Source organism: Pygoscelis adeliae, unplaced genomic scaffold (assembly GCF_000699105.1).
Source record: "Pygoscelis adeliae isolate BGI_AS28 unplaced genomic scaffold, ASM69910v1 Scaffold294, whole genome shotgun sequence".
Taxonomy (NCBI): Eukaryota; Metazoa; Chordata; class Aves; order Sphenisciformes; family Spheniscidae; genus Pygoscelis; species Pygoscelis adeliae.
The window spans coordinates 3,196,111-3,215,450 of NW_008824722.1; the positions used below are offsets into that span (position 1 = coordinate 3,196,111).

The 19,340-nt window shown below is 36.2% G+C and overlaps 1 protein-coding gene across 1 annotated transcript in view; it reads left to right on the forward strand.

The window, feature by feature from the left end:
- The first annotated feature begins 379 nt into the window (after nt 1-379).
- LOC103916351 (RNA/RNP complex-1-interacting phosphatase-like) overlaps nt 380-19,340 on the forward strand; it is a 20,123-nt gene continuing 1,162 nt past the window's right edge. Inside the window, exons 1-9 of the mRNA XM_009323324.1 lie at nt 380-479; nt 687-763; nt 10,248-10,323; nt 13,971-14,102; nt 14,959-15,082; nt 17,576-17,636; nt 17,740-17,786; nt 18,236-18,311; nt 19,265-19,334. Of these exons, the coding sequence (XP_009321599.1) occupies nt 735-763; nt 10,248-10,323; nt 13,971-14,102; nt 14,959-15,082; nt 17,576-17,636; nt 17,740-17,786; nt 18,236-18,311; nt 19,265-19,334 (615 nt within the window). The 5' untranslated portion in view covers nt 380-479; nt 687-734. The remainder of the gene's footprint in view (nt 480-686; nt 764-10,247; nt 10,324-13,970; nt 14,103-14,958; nt 15,083-17,575; nt 17,637-17,739; nt 17,787-18,235; nt 18,312-19,264; nt 19,335-19,340) is intronic.

Genomic DNA, 19,340 nt, shown 5'->3' on the forward strand with positions numbered 1-19,340 from the left:
GTGGGGGGTGGCCCTCCCTGGGCCTCCCTGCGTTGGCGGAGACATGCGGCTTTGAGGAGGGAGCCTCACGCCAGCCTCAAGCGTCTTCTCTGGAGCGGCGGACATGGGCCCTCCGCGGAGGGGGGTAGCTCCCCTCGCCCCTCTCCTCCCTGCTCTGGTCCCACTGAGAGCGGCGGGGGGCGCCCTGACGGTGTCCAGGGTCTAGCGGGATCGGACCCGTCTAGGTTAGAGTGGGGCAGGTGATGATCCTTCCCTTGCTGAGGTGCCGGCCTCGCCTCTTGCAGCTGCCTGGAGTTTCTTCTCGTTGAGACAAGAGTTATAGCTGTGCGAGCACAAGGGCAGAACAGACTGCTCGAGCCACAGGAGAGGGACGGAAGGGACTGCCAGGAAGATCTTCATCCCTGCAGCGCTGCTGCTAGAGTTAGAGAGAAACCTGCTGCCTCTCCTCTCTGTTTCTTTTGATCTCCTGGAGAGGAGAGGTGAGTTGTTGTCTTTCCCTCTTGTCGTACTGTAGCAGTGGAGAAAATAGGCTAGCTTGCAAGCTGCAGAACTTGTTCAGGATGGCTTCAAGCCCCAGCTGACTGCTTGGTTTGTTTTACTTGAGGGTCAGCCCTGTGAAAAGGCCCACTGATGGAGAAAGAGAATAGCACCGTGTTAACTGCGCGGTTCTCTCTCCTTTGCTGCAGTGCCCACTTTCACCGCTGCCTCCTGCTCTGCCTGCTCCTGCCTTCAGCATGGTAAAGAAGAATACTATCCCTGATGGGTAAGTATCCCTCACACTAAGCAAGAGGCAGGAGCGGGCACAGTTCTGCCCACAGAGAAGGGGCACTGACTGCCCCAGGCGCTTTCTTGCCACAAGCATCTTCACCACCTACAGCCAGGTAAGGTAGGTATCTTCTCCAAGACAGGAACAACCCAGCACTTCATCCCCCAGGTGAGTATAATGCTCCAGCCTGTCTGTGAACACTTCTCCTTCATCAGCCAAACACAGTCCCTTCTTCCTAACCTTCTTACCCCCAGGTGTATACTTACTGGGGAAATGGGAGAGTAGTCCATCCTTCTGACTACTTGGATGTTTGCTACAAGGAGTAGGGGAAGAGCTGATAAGATGGGAGCAGGTGGTTGCATGTATGTGATCAAGGAATATTTTCATTACTTCAGGTCCAGAAACATCCTGCGTTTTTGTTTTTAACGAGGACAACAAAAATGTTTTATCGGCAAAAATAATAATAAAACCCCAAATGCACTATACAGGCTTTCTTATGACTTGATTGGGAGTGCATATAGAGACCATAGAATGAGCTCATTTAAAATAGATATAGTTGTATTCTCTAGCTCTACTGGAAAAAAAAAAAAAAGGAAGTCCAAGTTTAAAAGTTTAGCCCATGTGTTACTGCTGACATCAGTACAAACTTCTTGGATAGGGGTGTGGGCTGAGATACAAAGGCACACTGTAATGGGACAGTTACTTGCAGTTTATACATTGTTTGAGGAAAGGTTGACATTATCCTGGTTTCAGGGGAAGTGTTAAATAAGTTTATTAAGCAAATTCTTAAGGGGAGCAATAGAATACTAAAAGCATGGTTTCCTGCAAAATATGTTGGCCTAAAAGCAATAAATAGAAACAAAAGATGAACAAAATTTTTAAAATAACTTCAAGAAACTTTGAAGTTTTTTTTCATAGCTGACAAACTCAGGGATTAAAATTAGAATAAAATTCAAGAAAAGCTATTTAAGCATGTCTTTCTCTGGAAGTTTCTATGAAATTTCAGTTAAAAGTTGGACAAAATTGAGCTAAAGTGGGTTAGGTTTGCAAGCAGTAATGCAGAAAGCCTGAAAGAATGTCCTCCTTGTTTTTTCCATACTTGGAAGTTATTACTAAAACTTTGAGAATGGGGTGCTCATTTCTCCCTTCTTTTTCCCCCTTGTGTTTGAACCGGAGCAGCTTTCAGGCTACGTGCATTTCTTAAGTATGGAAGAGGCAGTGGACTGTACTTTTGGCTTATATGATTGGAAACTAATACCTGTGTATCTTTCAAGGAGAGAGAAACATCTACTGTGGAGTAATTGGTTATAAAGTTAGTGTTACACTGAGAAAGCTCATGATACTGAAGTGCTTTCAGCTTCTCCAGATACTTACTTATTGATACTATTAACAAATCAGGCTTGACATCCACAGTATTGGGTTTTTGGCAGTAAAGGAGTTTAAGGAATTGTCTGTCTCCTAATCGCATGCAGCAATATATTGATGTCATCCATGTGCTAGCACAGCACGTTGTAGTTCTTCACTGTGAATAAGTTTAGTACACCAGGAAAAAAAAGCAGTGAACCCTGGAAGAGGACTTAAGGAAATTATTTTTAGCCGAGGTGATCCTGCACGTGCAGTTTACTGGCCCCAGAAATAGTTGTTGGCAGAAGTGAGATTGTGGTACGTTATAGGATAAGGACCAGTCCAGACAGTAGCATACTACGGAAGTACAACCTCAATCATATCACAGTATTGTAATACCAATAAATCTAACAGTAACGGTTTTGTTTTTAATGATACTGCGAGAGAAACACTGTAGTAGATAAATGAAAGTCATACTACATGCAGACATTTTTTAAGATTGTCTTTCTGTTACTGCCTCAATTCTTCATATGGTTCTTAACAGTTTTACTCCAAATGCCATTATGCTAATTAAAGCAATACAATAAACTTGAGGTTTCAGTTAAGTTGTAAGTAGCTAGGAATAGTGCAACTAAACAAGAAATGGTGAATTTTTTTTTAACTGGTCAGCTAATTACTATCACCTTTTACAATACTGTGTCTGCAGTATAATTAAAGTTGCCTTTATGTAAGGGTTGTGCTATAGTACTGGGCAACCTTGCTAGATATCAGCACTTTGAGTGTACTTAGCACCTAAAGTAATATTAAAGTGGTGTTAATTGCCAGTGTTGCCACTGGATCTGCACTGCTGGTCTTGTACCTTGTTCTTCTTGGCCCACTCCTGTTCTTGTGTCCCTGTCACTCAGCCCTTGCCCTGAATGTTTGATCTGATGCTATTTGCACAGTCTTTGCTCCAGCAGTGAGAGGAGGAGGTGGACTGGAAGCCAGACTTCCTGTATGTAGTCCTCCAGAGCAAAAAGCATTTCTCTCTTTTCCCAGTAATGTCTTGGAGGAGAGCTAAGGTGTACAGTGTCCATTGCAGTCTCAATCCTAGAAAGTAGTGCTGGAGAAGTAATTTTGTAACGAAGTGAGACATCAGTATACCAGCGAGATTCAAGTGACCCCTTGCACTGCAGTTTCCACCATGTAGTCAAGTTCTGGTTCTTCGCAGTGTCTGAAATGCTATTGTCCTTCAGTAGTTGTATACTGTAATATTGTAGTGGAGAACCAGCCAGTAAAAGGAGTTCAACTTACATAATGAACAGTCATAAAATACTGTGATGTTTTTACAGATCTGTACATGTTTGTGCATCAGCGTCCAAAATCCTACTGTGGGTGTAATTTCATAAACTCAGGTTCGGTTCTGAAAAGCATCCGCAGAAATGTCACCTTCTTGCATGTTTCCCTTAAATGGCATAAAAAAATACCAGGAGTGGGATCTCTTTATTATAAAGACAAAGCCAAATTATTTCTGTCTATGCACCATAAACATACATGTTTAACTGAATTGTTTCTGTGCAGACTTAAAAGCATCAGCATTTTCATTTAGACAGGAATGTTGAAGTCTATGGCTTAACTGATTGTGCATGTTCAAGGGTGGATGGGAGAGAAGGGTTACCGTAAGGTGAGAGTTTACTGGTAAAGTAAAAGTGCTTCATACCATCAGACATAGAATGTTTGCATTTAAAAACGTGGGATGGAGAGAAATTACTTCTTACAATACCTGAGTAATGATAACATTGCTATAAGACTTGAAGGTCCATATTTCGTGTTACAATATACCACAAGTACAAAGCTATGCAGTTATTGACATGATAAGGAAACTTCTCCCATGCTTTACATCCACACTATTTTCTTACAAGCTATGACTTATTTGTATCCCACTTGTAGGGGTTGAAGAAAAGCAAAGTGAGAAATCTATGTTGTAACAGATGATTAAGAGCTATATTCCCTCCCTTCCACTTTGGGCGTGTTCAGTATGTGTTCTGTCTTGACAGTGTGTCACGGTCTTTGTAGGGCTATCTTCTCTTCAGCAAAATAGTATTGAATCTGGTATCCGTAGAGGTATGGAAGCCACTTAGAAAATAAAGCTGTGTGTATATCGTGCAGTACCAGTAGCCAAAAAAAGGAGAAGAGGTTCCAAGTAGTATTTTCTAAATGATCTTGCTACAGACAATATTTCAGACTTGAGTTTCTCTATGGTTACAATAATCATCCTTTTTGAGGTGTTTTGGAATTCACTTGCCCAGGTAAGTTCTAAACTTATAACTGCTTCATAATCATAGATGTTCATGAGGGGCTCCAGAATTGTAGAAACCCTTGAATTGTTAAGCATAGCTTCAGATACTGCTCTCTGGACTTACTTCTCCACCCACTGTAGCTTTTGAGTAATGTGTACCTAATTACACTGTTTTACTAAAACTGATTTTTAACTATTAGATGAAAATCATTCTGAATTGATGCCTTGAGTTCAGTACTAGTTTCTCTTACTCTGGAATACTGGAACACGTTATTGCTGAACTGAATGTTACATACAGAAATGTAAGATAAGAGAGTTTACTTCCTTTTATACTTAAGTTGTTTTCCTGTCAAAAATACCATAATTACTCTGTAGAGGTATTACAGTATAGAGTTGGGATTTTTTTGAATATGCTAATGTAAGCATTGGTTTCATAGGCGATCTGAAGTGGGTTTAAGCTTCAGAAAAGACCAAGTTCTGTTTTGCCATAAAGAACTTGTAGGCTATCTGTTGACAGTTTGCTGTGCTCTATATTTTTATGTAACTGTCATGGGGATCTGACAAACTGAAGACATGAAACTTCCAAATTATTTCCCATTCAGTGTTTCCGTTGTATTGTACCTATGAATTATTTAGTAGCTTTCTTGTCTAGGTTGCCATTAAAAATGTACGTAATATCTTTATATGAAACATAATATTTTTCTTTTTAAAAATCACAGAAGAAAATAAATAGTAAGGTATCCATCTGTTTAAATGATTATGAATTACATACAGCTGCGTATTTTGTCTGCTTCAGTTAAAACTTTTAGTAGAGCCAGGTGTGGAACACACAGTTTTGTCATATTTTAGTTTAACACTTCTGTTAAGGGGATACAGTAGCTATAACTTCCAGTATAATTTTCTAAGTTTTAGAATTGATTCATAGTAAGATTTACTTTAACAACTACAAATTATGCTCATATCAAATGAATAAAGTTTTCTTAACTGGATTTCAAAATTGTGTTGAATAATTACAAATATTAGTGATATTTACAATCTGTGCTGTTTTGCAGTTCATTGATATGTAGTTTTGTATGTTTAAAAACTTACATAAGGATCTTTGCTATCACATTTTTCTAATAGCAAGATTATGCAAAATATAGCTATTACAATGTTCTTTGCTTGGATTATTATCTTGGTATTCAACATACCTTTGAGCTTAACTAAAGAGGCTTCAGGATGAATACTAAATTTTGCCTTACTCAAATTTACTGTAAGCTTGTCTTTATCATGGGCATTTCTATAATGTCTTCTGTTATCCCACTTGAAGCTATGCGGGCCCTGTTGATGATCCTCAGCTGATTGGTCTTGGAGCTGATTGTTTTTTACAAGTGTTTTTCTGAGCTTGTTGCAGTTTGTTTTTTTTCTTTTGTCCTCAAACAGAGGCCATTTCACCAGTTGCTGCTGTTACAAAGCATATCGCTGCTAGATTCTTGGGCTAATCTAGATCACGTGTCTTGTAAACTTCTACTAGGATGCAGGAAGCTAGTTTCTTTTCTGTTGTTTTACTGAATAGCTCTGAAATTTTTAGATTAAAAAGACAATAAAACATGCTTGCTTTTCATTTAAATTAAAATGGATAAGCAGAGTAATATATTTTCATGTAAACTAGACTTAAAAACCTCTAACAGATTAGCTGACTAGAGTCTGTAGTATCAATAATAATTGTAGTTAGTTATTTAACTGGAAGCCATTCAAGCATCACAGAAATTTCAGAGGGAGAGGAGAACGATTTTTTAGTTCGATTTCAACACTTTTTCTCAACCAAGAAGTGATTCTTTTGTTCAGAATGGCAAGCAAAATTCTGCCTGTGTTTTAAGATAATTGATGGTAGTTGGGAGTGATGAAGACAAAATGTGATAGGGAAGTGGGAACTCCAAAAGCTAAATAGTTAAATAATTGGTTGATTTATATGTTTTGTTGACTTTCAGGTCTTGGTTTGCATGTAGACCATGGATTGTTTACCTGTTTGAAAACTTAAAAAAATAAAGCTGTAATTGAAAACATATCATGTGTGCGCAATATGTCACTTTTTATTTAAGTGCTGTTCTCTCTTAAGTACTTAATTTCAATATGCTGGTTTTAATTTGAGATAATTTTTAGTTCTGCAGCAGTATGCTGAAATTTCCTTTTTAAATATCATTTTAAAGATAACATGGAACACATACCCTTTATATTTTCTGATGAAGAGTGCCTTCTGCTCATTTTCTACCATAGAGCTGTCAACAGCTTTTGAGTTTCTTGCTGATTTTGCAGATTTTTTTCTGGGAGGATTTAAACGGCTTTAAAAACAGGAGAATAAAAACCCAAGTTTATTAAGGTCTGACAATAAACTGTGTAATCCTGGTGCATTGTTCTGTCAATCCCTTAATCTGAAAAAAAGTTCAGAATTTTTACAAAGTCTTTGTTACATTGCTAATTAAAGAAAATAAGATTTTTAAGCCTTTTTTTGATTATTTCTTACTGGCTCATAATTGCTCGTATTTATGATAATCATGGTAGATTTCCACTCACAGTTTTCCAAGAGAAAGCAGGTTAAAAAAGATCTGAATTTCTAATCTATGGCATCTTTTAAATTGTCTTACTACATAAGGTAATTGCTCTTCTGTGGTTGGGATTTTTTTACTTCTGCCTTCCTTCAAAATGTTTCTAAACATGTATATGTGAATATGGGTGGCTATCAGGTTAAATCCTACTTTTGTAAAGCATTTGGTACATTTTATTGGTAGACGTAACACCAAAGAGTAATCGAACTAGGTTGAAGAAAAAATACCGTGTTCTTGTTTGTTTTATTTCTATGACAGCATTTGCGGCACTAGTTTCTCTATCTCCAGGTACAGCCCATTTTCTAATTCTATTTGGAAGTTTAAGAGCAAAAGCAGGAAGTGTATTTCCTTGTTTTAAATAAAGGCATGTAATTTCCAGAGTTATTAACATTAGCGAGAGGCAGGAGCTGGTACTAAACCTGACTTTGTCATTAATTTTAACAGTAGTTCAGATTAAATACACATCTAAATGCGGTTCACAGCATTCAGTACCTTTCTAAGATGAAGTGAATGAGATAAAATTAAACTATGCGCAGGGTGGATTTCACAGTTTTTCTGTAGATTTTGTTTCTTTATTTTTTTAACTGAGCACTCCTTGCAACTAAGATAATTCATTATGTTGTCGGTTTTGTTAGCTTTGGTAATATTTTCAGTCCATTTACGCTGTTTATGATCTTAATGGATTCATATACAATTTCTCTATCTTAAACTAGGGTAAATTGAACGTAGTCTCAGATTTTTGTTTTCATATTTTACAACTAGTGTACAACTACCAGACTCCAAAGTTTACAAGCTTGAAAATTCATTTGGGAAGACTTCTCAAGTTAGAACACTTTTCTTCGATAGTACATGATATGTAATTTTTTGAGCAATGCTTTTCAGGCTATGGTGATTGAGAACGTGCTTTTTTCCCCATATGCAACTATCCTAAGCTAAGGGAATATATAAGTAGGAGACTGTTTTTGTTCCCTCATTGCAATTATGGGGTACAAAGTTCCTGCAATAATTCAGAATTTAGTAAAAGGTTTTACTGCAAACACCTCTCAGTGATTTAATCTCTGCTTGCCCTTACACCTTCTCACCTTCTGTCTTCTACGTGACAGCTGTTTGCAACAGCCTAATGCTGAGTTATTATTACTCTTTTGTTATTTCATTTGTTATCCATTAAACTAAGCATCTGTATGTCTACATTGTGAGCCTCAATCTGTTCTTCAGCTCATGATGAAGACGAAAAAGATAAGTTAGTGCTAAAGACATTGATGTAGTAGATTGTTACATGATTTGTTAGTATCAATTACGCTTCCGGTCACCATGCTGTGTGTTTCCTTTGTTACTTCCAAGCATGTATGAATAGTAATGTTAGGATTTATATACTATGACAAGTACGATTATGGATATTCATTGAAAATTTTGCCAGCCAACATCTGGGTTTTGTTACGGTCCCATATGGGAATTGTGAACAAAGCAAAATACTCTGTGGTTAGAATATTTTAAAATAGACTATTCAGTTTATTTCATAAATGATGTGGTTTTGTAGAAATCAGAAAGGAATCTAGAAGCTGTTGGATGCTCCCTTTAAAGGAAGAGATTAATTTAAACTTTAATTCAGAAAATTGTAAGTGAATGGGCACCAGTGTTAAAGAATTTTATGAAAATGTTTTGTATTTTAATAGTTGAGGTACAAGCTGAGAATGCAAAAAGGCCATGTACATTTTAAGTCATCCAGCTGCATCTTCTGAGGTCATAGAGATAATCTGTCCTCACGTGAGGAGAAGAAATAAAAGTCCTAAATTTAGTAAGTGACCTCTTTGAAGGTAAAATGGATCTGCTGACTAACTTGTTCTCTTCTTCAGATAAAGCTTCTCGTACTGTTTAAAAAAACCTGAAATCTCTGAAATGTGATACGTCAAGAGTTTTTTCAGTACAATGGAGAATTTGTGAATACCAGTTCTTTGTGGTTTTGGAATCACTAGTATTATGAGTGTTGTAACAAATCTTCATTATCAGTAGGTGATTTTTGCTAAGTTTTGGTGTGATGGCATATTCTCTGTATTTTTCAAAGTACCAAGAGAAAGTGCAGTCAAGAATGTTTCTTTGAAAAAGCAGCATATTACAAAGTAAACACATTGGCAAAATGTAGAAGCTTTGTATTTTTAATAAAAGTAAACTTTGCATTTCATTGTCAATTAAATGATTGATGCGAGCAAATGACAACTTTTTAAAGGTGTTTGATTCAGCCAAGTTGAAAAATTACCACCAACTATAATATAAGAATACTTTTTTACCTGTTGAACCTTACCCATCTGCTTTGCTTTATATTGGTGCTACTCGTTTGTAAATGCTGTCCTACCATTTTGAGGGGAGGAATATTTTGGAAGTTGAAGAAGGAGGAAGGAAAAAGACTGTTTTCAAATGTCCTGATGATACCTTGAAACCACTTCATGGAATAATTGCAGATTTGGGGACATAATTCTACTGTACGATAAGACTAATCATGCACAATATCTCTGTTTTCTTTGTAGTAGTGCTCTACGGAGAATAAAGATTTGTTTTATTATGGCTCCTGACTTTAGACTTGCAAACAATAAAAATGTCTTTATTTAAGCTGTGTAGTGTGCTAAATAAGCTTCTGCCCTGATCAGTGCTGTAGCAATATTTTGTTGATATTCTTCCAGCATCTTTTAGGCAACTCCCTGTTTCTTTTATCCCAAAATAATGCTAATCTATTAATTTTATTCAAATATATAACAACAACTTTTTAGAGTTATTCTAAAAAGATTTTAGTTTCTTGGTGAAACAGGCAGGTTACTAATGGAAGATGGATTTTTAAAAAGGTTTTACTTACATATCAGGGTTTAACTGGTCATTTTTTCAAACTTGTGCACATCAGTTACGATTTCTTGCATATGTGGTCAAGGAATTTTAGGAACTATTCAATCCTGCTGTTTGGAAATCTAAATCTTAATATATTATGCTAGTAGCTGCATGGCCCATCATAGAAAAAAGATAACTATCATATCTTTCTGCTTGGAGAAGTTTGAAATAACTGTTCTATTCAAACTGTGAAATATGGCACCAGATTTGCCTGATATTTTTAAGATACTTCCCAGAATTTGAAGTCAGTTACTATAATTTTAAAGGAGTATAATTTTTATGTGCTTTGTTTTGCCAAAGAGGAACTTTTTTTTTAGACGTTTTACATGAAGGTGCGGGTGTCTTGTGTTGAATCATGTCATTTGAAAATATTTAAAAATAAATATTTGTTTCATTACAGATGGCGGAGTTTGACACCAGTTGGACAGCCTATACCAGGAACTAGATTTATTGCATTCAAAGTACCTTTAAAAGGGGTATGTATAAAAAGCAACTACAGATTGGCTCTATTAGATACAGTGCAAAAGTAATGAAGACTAGTGTGAATATTCATGCAAACTTCAGAAAAGTTTTATGAAAAAATAATTTATTCAGATTTAGCCCTTCCAGTCATCTACTAGTGGCTTTTTTACATAATATTCTATATTTTTTCTCTTTCTTTTAAAATTTGTATTTGGTGTTAGTCTTTTTATTTATCTTTTTAAAATCATAAAATCTCTAACCAATCAGCATGATTCATTTGATCACTATTAAGTGGCCTAAATTCATTCTCTTATCTAACATCTTTTCATGCCTGTTGTAAGAAAATCATATGGAAGGGATTATGATATGAATAACAATCTATGTAAGCCAAAATACAATTTTACAGAAATCAAAGCACTTATTAAAGGATACCAGCCACTGCAGTACTTTTAAAATTATAGATTCAGATTACCAGTTTCATAAGCAAAAAGCGTCAGTGATCTGGAGGAATGCAGTATATTTAAAACGTAAGTCTCTATAGATTTCCTTTATTAATGTCTTAGTACTTCCTTTACATTCTTACTAACAAGGAGTGCAATCTTAATCTATTAAATACACTGCATCAGATCTTTTAATTCTTTGTGACAATACAAAATGTGGAGGCTGTCTTTTTCAGACTCTTCAGTTCTTTGGTGGATTGAGGCGTAGAGCAAATAGAGCAAATTTGCCCTTCTGTATAAATTAACACAAGTGCTGTATAAATTAACTCTTACAAGTCCTTGCTTCAGATACACAGGAAGTTTCTAAGCTCTTTTAAAGTTCAGTGGCTAGACATGACCTTAGCAGTTAAGAGTAAATATTCCGTCTAAGCCGTAGTCTACAGATGGCACTCTAGTACTCATATACAAAAAATGTGGTTCTTTGGGTATACTATTGCCCATTACGTTTTCAGTCACCATTCAGTTCGCTTTTATCAGCAATGACTGAAGTGGGATGCTTGCAGGGTTTGCTTCCTGCAGCTGCTTTTACAGATTTAGTGTGATGGTTTGGTTCCTTTGGCACCAAGGATCTCATACGTGACATTGGTCATGTTCTTCATGGTACTGATGGATAGTACAATAGCCGTGTGTCTTTCTACCAAAGACGGCCAGTGGACGGATCTAGCAGTGAATATAAAATTCAGTAGATTTATAATTGGCTTCTTTGCTATTGAGGTATTTGAGAGGGGATTTTTGCATCATCAGCTCCTGTAATTCCACTTGATCCAGCACCAGTTTTTTGCACTATTCTAGGCAGGATTTGTGCAGTGCGTGTATTTCGAGTTCCCTGTCCCTGCCACTGAAGATAGTTCGTTGCTAACTTCACTCTTCCCCTGTAGCTCCTGTGATAGTCTGGAAGGAGCTCCACCAGAGATCATAAAAAGGGCAGACATTCTCAGAGAAAGTTTATGTATCACAAGTAGGCACTCTACTTCAGCGTGTTGCTCACTTTGAGTCCTACTGATCTCACTGGGGCATAGATCCCTGTTCTGTGAACTTGGCCAGATAGAAAGTCTGGTACCCAAGAAAGCAAAATCTCTAACATTTCTGTACCTTCGGTTTGTTCAGTCTCAACTATGCAAGATACAGAAATCACAAGTCTGCCAGAGACTGTGCTTGAAGCTCATGGAGTTTGTGGCAGAATACACATCAAATGCGTAACTGGCTAAGCTGTGATGTCTTTGCAAAGAAGGTGGAGGTCAGTAAATGTGTCTGGAAACGCTGAAGACCTGATTGGTCATAGTCTTGTCAGAAGTCTATTATTAAATTGGTGGAACAGACCTCTTAAATATACAGCAGTTTCCTTCTTTGCTACCTATTATGAAATTGATGATTAGTGATTTAACCCAAAGGCAGAAAGCATATTTTCAGTATTTCAAGACTTGAGGGTTATTGTTTTGGCAGAAGATGTGCTGCTAGTAAAGGCTTTAAGGTCATGGGTTTACTTGGAAGGGTTTTCTGTCCTTCCTTTCGGATCATCACTGTAATGCTAACAGTAACACTGTAGTATAGTAAGGGCTGGGCAAGTTCTTTCCCATGCCATAGAAGGATTTTAGAATTGATACAGATTTCTCACATTCTCAGAGCCCAATTAAACACCTAACCTACTGAATACTCAGCAGGACTTTTTCAGAAAATTCAAAACATAGTCTTTCAAAACATAGTCTTTCATAACACGTTTAACTGTTTAGTCAATCAAGCAATATGTTTAGACATATCTTATTTCAGAAATTGTGTTCCACCTCAGTTTGTGTGACTTCACATAGTAAAAGAAAAAATTCTTTAACGTTCTGTCGTAGACCTCTTGCAGATTTACTGTTGTCACCTCAAAGTTAGTTAAGTTCAGTTTCAGATTTTACCAAAAATCACTGCTGAATAGCAGTGAGATAACTGACTCTTGTTCCTTTTGTTTGAACCTCAACAACTTCCATTGTTTTTTCAGCAGTGCACCAGTATCTGAAATACATAGGACTGAATACTTCTATAAGCTTTCTACCCTACTCTTTTTAGCTCAAGCTTCCTAATCACATACCAGCTTTGATAGGACTGTCCTGCTGTTTATTCTTTAATTTGGTTTCCTGTGTCTGTTTCCAGACTCGAGATAAGTGCTTGATAGCATCTTAGATCATAATCCGTACAATCAAAAGAAGGAATGGTTAATTACACTATAGCATCTGTGGTTCTAAGAGGTGTGTGGTCTGTGGCTGCCTTCCTTTCCATTAGTTCTGAGTCCAGTCTGCTTGAATTTCTTGTTGACAAAGGAACTGAGAGGTGGTTGAGGCTGCTGCATCTTTTGCCTCGGTCTTTATTGTTTGTGGCTGAGCCTGTGTCAAAAGGCTCTCACAATGGACAAGCACACTATTCAGAAAAAATCCAGTCTTGCGTGTATGAGGCATTTTCATACCTAGAGTGAAGAACACATTTCAAAAAGCACAGCTACAATAGGGTGAGTAAACAATTTTTCCCACTCTTTCTGTCAAATGAAATTAATTATTCATTACCCACCAACATGCAGCTTTCTTAGTCACCGTATTTTAGTCTTATTTAATATTTCCCAATGCTAAAGGACATGCAAGTACAGTCTGCCAAGAGATGAAGCAGGGATAAAAATGTCTGCACAACATTTGTGGGGTGAAAGTTAAAACCTTTAGAAGAAATGAACTCTTGTATCACAACTTCTAATGTTTTATGTGAAATACACTGTTAATTTTGTGGTGTTGTGCAGGACAAAGTATGTTTGGGGGAAAGGGGATTGTGGTGTTTTACTTTTTGCTGATGTTTAGTTACTTAAAAATCAGTATATACATGCTGCATCTTGCAGGATCTTTGTGTCTATCAAATTAGTGCTTATTTTAATAATGTTTGTTAACATTGTACAAGTGGAAATTCTCACATGCTTTCTTGCATTTTCATCTGAATAGGAATACACAACAAATTCTTGCTTTCTTTTATTTGGCTTCTTTTAATTTTTAACCGTATAATACATGAATATAGTTCTGATACTGTAAACATTCCCTTTTGAATACTGATGTTTCCTAGTCCTAATTAAAAAAGCTGAATATTACAAATGTCGTATTACTTTAACTTAAAAAGAGAATCTTTCTCTTCCATTTTCATTGTAGGCAATTAACCAGAGGCTTACCCCAACCCAGAAATTTACACCAAAAGACTTAATTGCTGCAATGAAAGCCCTAAATGTGGAGCTTGGATTAATTATTGATTTAACATATACCACGCGATACTATGAAGTTAAGGTAATATAAGCATAATAACAAAATCAGCTAGTTACTGCAACCTCTGTTCTAAAGTATTTACGCATTTGCTTACCTTGAATTGGAATAGACAAGTGAGCCATCTAGACTTATTTTGTGTCTCAAATAGAAACTAAATGCTTTATCACAGGGGAAATAACTCCTCCTCCCACCTAGTTGCATTTGTGGCTTATTTGTATTATGGTAACTCAGAATAATGGGTACAGACTTCAGTGCCAGGCACCACAGAAAAGATGCAGAAGGCTTACAGTCTTGCCCTGAAGACATTCTCATTTATTCCTAGGGTCTTTTTTTACTGATCTTTAGTGGAATCCACTAAAAAAGTGTACATTTTTAAACTACTTCATTAATTTAAAATTTTTTACCAATAAGGTCCAAACAATTGTGATTAATCAGCCTCCTATTGAAAAGGAGAATAAATAGCAGTGTGATAATGATGTTAATCTTTGAACGTACCTGGGCTGTAAGCATTAAGGGGGTGAATATGTGAGTATATATATGATTGTGGGTGGGAGGGACAAATATTGCTAATAATTCTAAAATGGGTTAGAATGGAGTTACAAGAATCTGGTCTCTAGTTAATGTGCTGCCTTATTAGCAGAGGGAAATAAGTCTTCTGTTGAAACTGTTCTTTGTTTGAGATCAGGTCTTTAAAGTGGAAATGTAAATGGTAGTTTCTGAGAGTGTATCTCTATAGAATTGTGTCAAGATTGTTTTCAGTTTCTATTCAGGATTTGAACTATTGTTTTACATTGGCATTATGTTAGATACTGCTTAAGGTTTTTCATTGTGCAAGACTTCAATAATTTTTATTATTTTTTTTTCTTCTTGTTGCTAGGATTTACCTAAAAGTGTGCAGTATAAGAAACTTTATACTGTTGGACTTGAAGTCCCCGATAATGCTACTATCCTACAGTTCAAAAAATGGGTCAGAAAATTCCTGTGGGAAAATGCGGGAAATGGTAAATATCAGCATCTTATGCTGTAAAAAAACAAAAATTTTGTTTCAGAGCTAACTGTATAATTTAATTAATTTCAATAGATATTTTAGACACCAGGGATGTCAGACCTTCCACAGCACTTTCCACTTTGCTATCATAATAAGATACGTTATGTGAAGCACTACATATCTTCTTTGTATTCAATACATGTCTTTTTCAAAAATGACTAGTAACTTAAATGTCCTTCCTAATAGTATTATATTTGCGTTATGTGTCAAAGCAACTGCAACAAGGCTTTCATCTGTCTGACCCAGGTTGTCTACCATCAGCTTAGTGTTGTAGCTGCCAGCCCCTTATGGATGTTCTAAATAGCACAGAGTTTCTCTGATGGCAATAGGCGCTGATACATGTGAGCAACTTAAGTCAGTTTAGTCTGACGTAGCGGTTTTTTGATTTGAGTCCATTATTGCCCTCATATCCTAGCAATTCTTAAAAATGATATTACAGACACAGTGTCAATGTTTCCACAGTGTAGATCTGCTGCTGTTTCAGTGTTTATGCAATAATACACTTCTTGCTGAGATGGTATAAGGCGCTTTTTGTGGAAATAAATTTGCGTGTATTTTGCCACAGCCTGTTTGCAGGTTTTACCTTCTCACTTTTTTTGCTAGTGATTCTTTGTGGGCAGATTTCAACTGTTTGTCTACCCAATATTGAAGGACCAGTCTCTCAAGCTTTTTCATGCTATTTGCTGTGGTTACTTTGGCATTTTCTGTGAGAAAGTAGAGATATTAACTGCCCAAGTGCATACAGTTTTTGCTGCAGAGCATAACCGTGGTTTTGCTGTGGATGGTCAACTCTGTTTTGTGAAAGAGCTCTGACCTAAATCTCAGGTATGAGAGCCTGAATTAAAAGTGCTGTGAAAATTAAAAGGTGTAAGAAGAAGCCTTTGTCCTTGCTTAGGAAGTTAGTGTGTAAGTTCTTCCTTCGCTCTTTTTTGGCTTAGGGAAATTACTTGGAAACTACTAGTTTTCTTCTAGTTTTGATCTAGTGATTTTTCGTGTGACAAAGAACAGTTTGTATTTGAATCTAATTATTTCTGATTCTCAGAATTGAGAGAATCAATTCCTAATTTGTTACTGGATGAAGACCTGCAGTTTCAGCTAGTAAGACCATTTTGGCAGGGTTTATGTAACTTCAGAGTTGGGAGAACTTTCATTTTTATATTAACTTACTCATCTGTAACTTGCCCTCTGTTTTAGACTACCCCTAAAATTTCTCAGGATTGTTCTTAAATAAAATATTTGAGAAGTTGGGGTTTTTTTAGTGTCTGAATAGTTAAGACACCAACTTGTAATAAGCTTACATTGCAATGTGACTGTCCTGTTCTGTGGCATACAGCTGTATTTTATCTCATTCAAAAACTTATCAAGGTCCCATTTCAAAGACACTGTCAGTACTTTGTCTCTGCCACAACTTTGTTCTTCTGATGATTAAAGTTTTTCATCTAAAATCTAGCCTAAAACTCTCAATCAGTTAATACCCGTTTATTCTTATGCCAACTTTGCCCTTAAGTATTGTTGTTCTCCATGCCCATTATTATATTCAGTATCTCAGATTTGGTTTTACAGACTAAATAAGACAAGCCTCCTAGGCCCTGTCTCAAACTTTTTTTGTGACCATTATAGTAGCCCTTTCTATACATATTTCATTTTTTTTTTCATTAAATATAGGTAATTAGAATTGTATGGAATAGTCTGGATGAGGTTTTATCAGTGCCTTGCATGACCATATTAGTGTTTCCCTATTTCTGTTGGAAATACCTCATTTGAAACACCCTAATAATAGTAAGTTATTCTGCTTTTTAGACTTTAGCTGATTAGTATAAGCTTTCCAAAAAAGACAAGATTTCTTTAGAGGTTACTGGTTCCCATTAGAGTGCTTCTTTCCTCCATGCATGAACCTAAATTCCTCATCTCTATGGTTCATCCCAGTAATGATCCAAATTTTTAGTCCAGTTAAATGAATTCTTCTAGTAATGTATTTCATATTCCTAGACACTGGGCTATTATGTTTATTTTCTCCTTTTGGTAGGTTTTATGAGAATCTGTAAGTTAAGTTCCTCAATTTTACATTTGCTTGTTTAGATTTGCTTTCAAAACTGTATTTTATTCTTTTTCTGCTGTTTCTGCAGTTCTGATACTTTACCTTTACCTTACCTTTACCTTTACCTTACTCGTCTTTCTTTTTTCCTACGTTAAGAAAGAGTGGCAGAGTTAATCTCAGTCTTCACAGGTTTGGAAGTAGTGAGCTAACTCTGCTAGAGATCCAGCACGAAGAGGACAAAGTCTGGATGTGTCTGTTCGTTTACAGGCGTGACAGTATAATTTTGTAAATAGCAAGCATTATGTCATTACTTTGCTAGAAAAGTACAGCTTTTTTTTTTGTCTTGCACTAATTTTTTAGTAATTTCACATTCTGAACTATTAAAGACTCTGTTTTCCTTTTTGATAGACAAACTCATTGGCGTTCACTGTACTAATGGAATCAATAGAACTGGCTACCTTATATGTAGGTAAGGGTTGTATAAAAACAGAAATCATTGTTCACAAAAGATAGTGTCCTTACATTAATCTGTAATCCCTTTGGGACAATAATCTAATCATATTTTTCTTCAGATACCTTATAGATGTTGAAGGCTGGGATCCAGAGGCAGCAATCCAAGGTATTTATACAGTTTGAACGGAGGCACACGTTAGATTGTAATTCACAATTACTACAATTGTATTCACAAATACTACGATTCTATTTTAGTATCCTTAGAGTTATTTCATTTGCTGGCTTCCACAGAAGATTTTCTGACTGTTGATTCTATTCCAGGCAAGGCTTCAGCATTAGCAAATTGACAGCATAGTAGGAGTATGTTTCAGCTGCTTAAAATCTTTTTTTTTTTTCCTTTTGCTTTGAAGGGGGTTTTCAGTCATAGGTTGCTACCACTACTAGTTTCAGTTGTTTAGAAAAAATGCTGCAATATTGCCAGCTTGCTGAAGTATTTAATACCAGGTTAGAATTGTTTCAAATTCAGAATCTCATGGTGAACAGAAACTTGCCTTTCACATTTTTGTGGCTCAGTTTGAGCACATTTCATTAGATTTGTGTCTTTTTTTTCTTCAGCTTTTGGCGATGCTAGAGGTCATCGCATGGATGGTCTTGTGTATCTCACAGATCTCAGAACACAACCAATGAGAAGGTAAACAAAAGCTTTTAGTTGTATGGGTAAGATTTTCCAGTATGTCTACTGGTATTTTGAAAAGTTCACTTCCAGTCATAAGCCAAAATTAACCCTCTCTTAAACTTTTAATATGCAACTATACATATATTGTAAGACTTCTGATATGACTAACATGACGTGCAGTGTACTTCCTTTGTTCATCTTTTGAATTTATATAGTTCAAAAGATCTTTTTAACCTGACAACTACTATTGAACGTTGGTGTGGTTTTATCATACTATGACAAGTGTATTGAGTCTGTATTCTTTCTTTATAAGCTGAAAGGAGCCACTGCAAAGATTTCTTTGTAAGGTCTATGATCTGCCTGCTGTTGGCATGATAGAACCAGATACTTTAAAAAAAAAAAGTACGACAGTTTTAGGAATAAAAAAGTATGGGAAGGTGGAAGAATGTTCTCAACTCCTGTGTTCATAGTAGTTGTATCCCTGATGTGTAAGAATTTTATGCTTATCATATTCACCTAAGAACAGCTAACCTTTACATCTTCCCAAGTTATTTGTGCGAATGATACCTTGTAGCAGTAGATTGATTTTAAAATAATACCTGACTGATTTGCGTCTTTTTAGTTTAATTGAATGCCCTTTGTTTTACTGCTATCATTGTTTTATAGTCTGTGCATAATTAAGTTAGTCCTGTGTCAGATTTTTGAATGGGTATGGTGCTTGTCTCACATCCTTTAGGATGTTGTTCCAAGCTTATGAAGTTTAGGTATTCTCTTTGCTTTCCCTGGAGCCCTTCCCCAAATAAATTTACAAGATTAAAATTTGCTAAGTTATGAATGTCTGTAAATTTAACTTAACATATAAAAATTTCTGTCATTCGAAACTGAAGAATTTTATGTGGGTTTTTTACTCTCTCAATGATACGTTTTAAAAAAAGGAAGCTTATGTGAGATGTTTTTATTCCTCTTAGTAACCTTGGAATGGATGTATGGGATTCAGATGAAGATATTATTCCCCCACCACACGCAATGGAAGGACATGTAGAG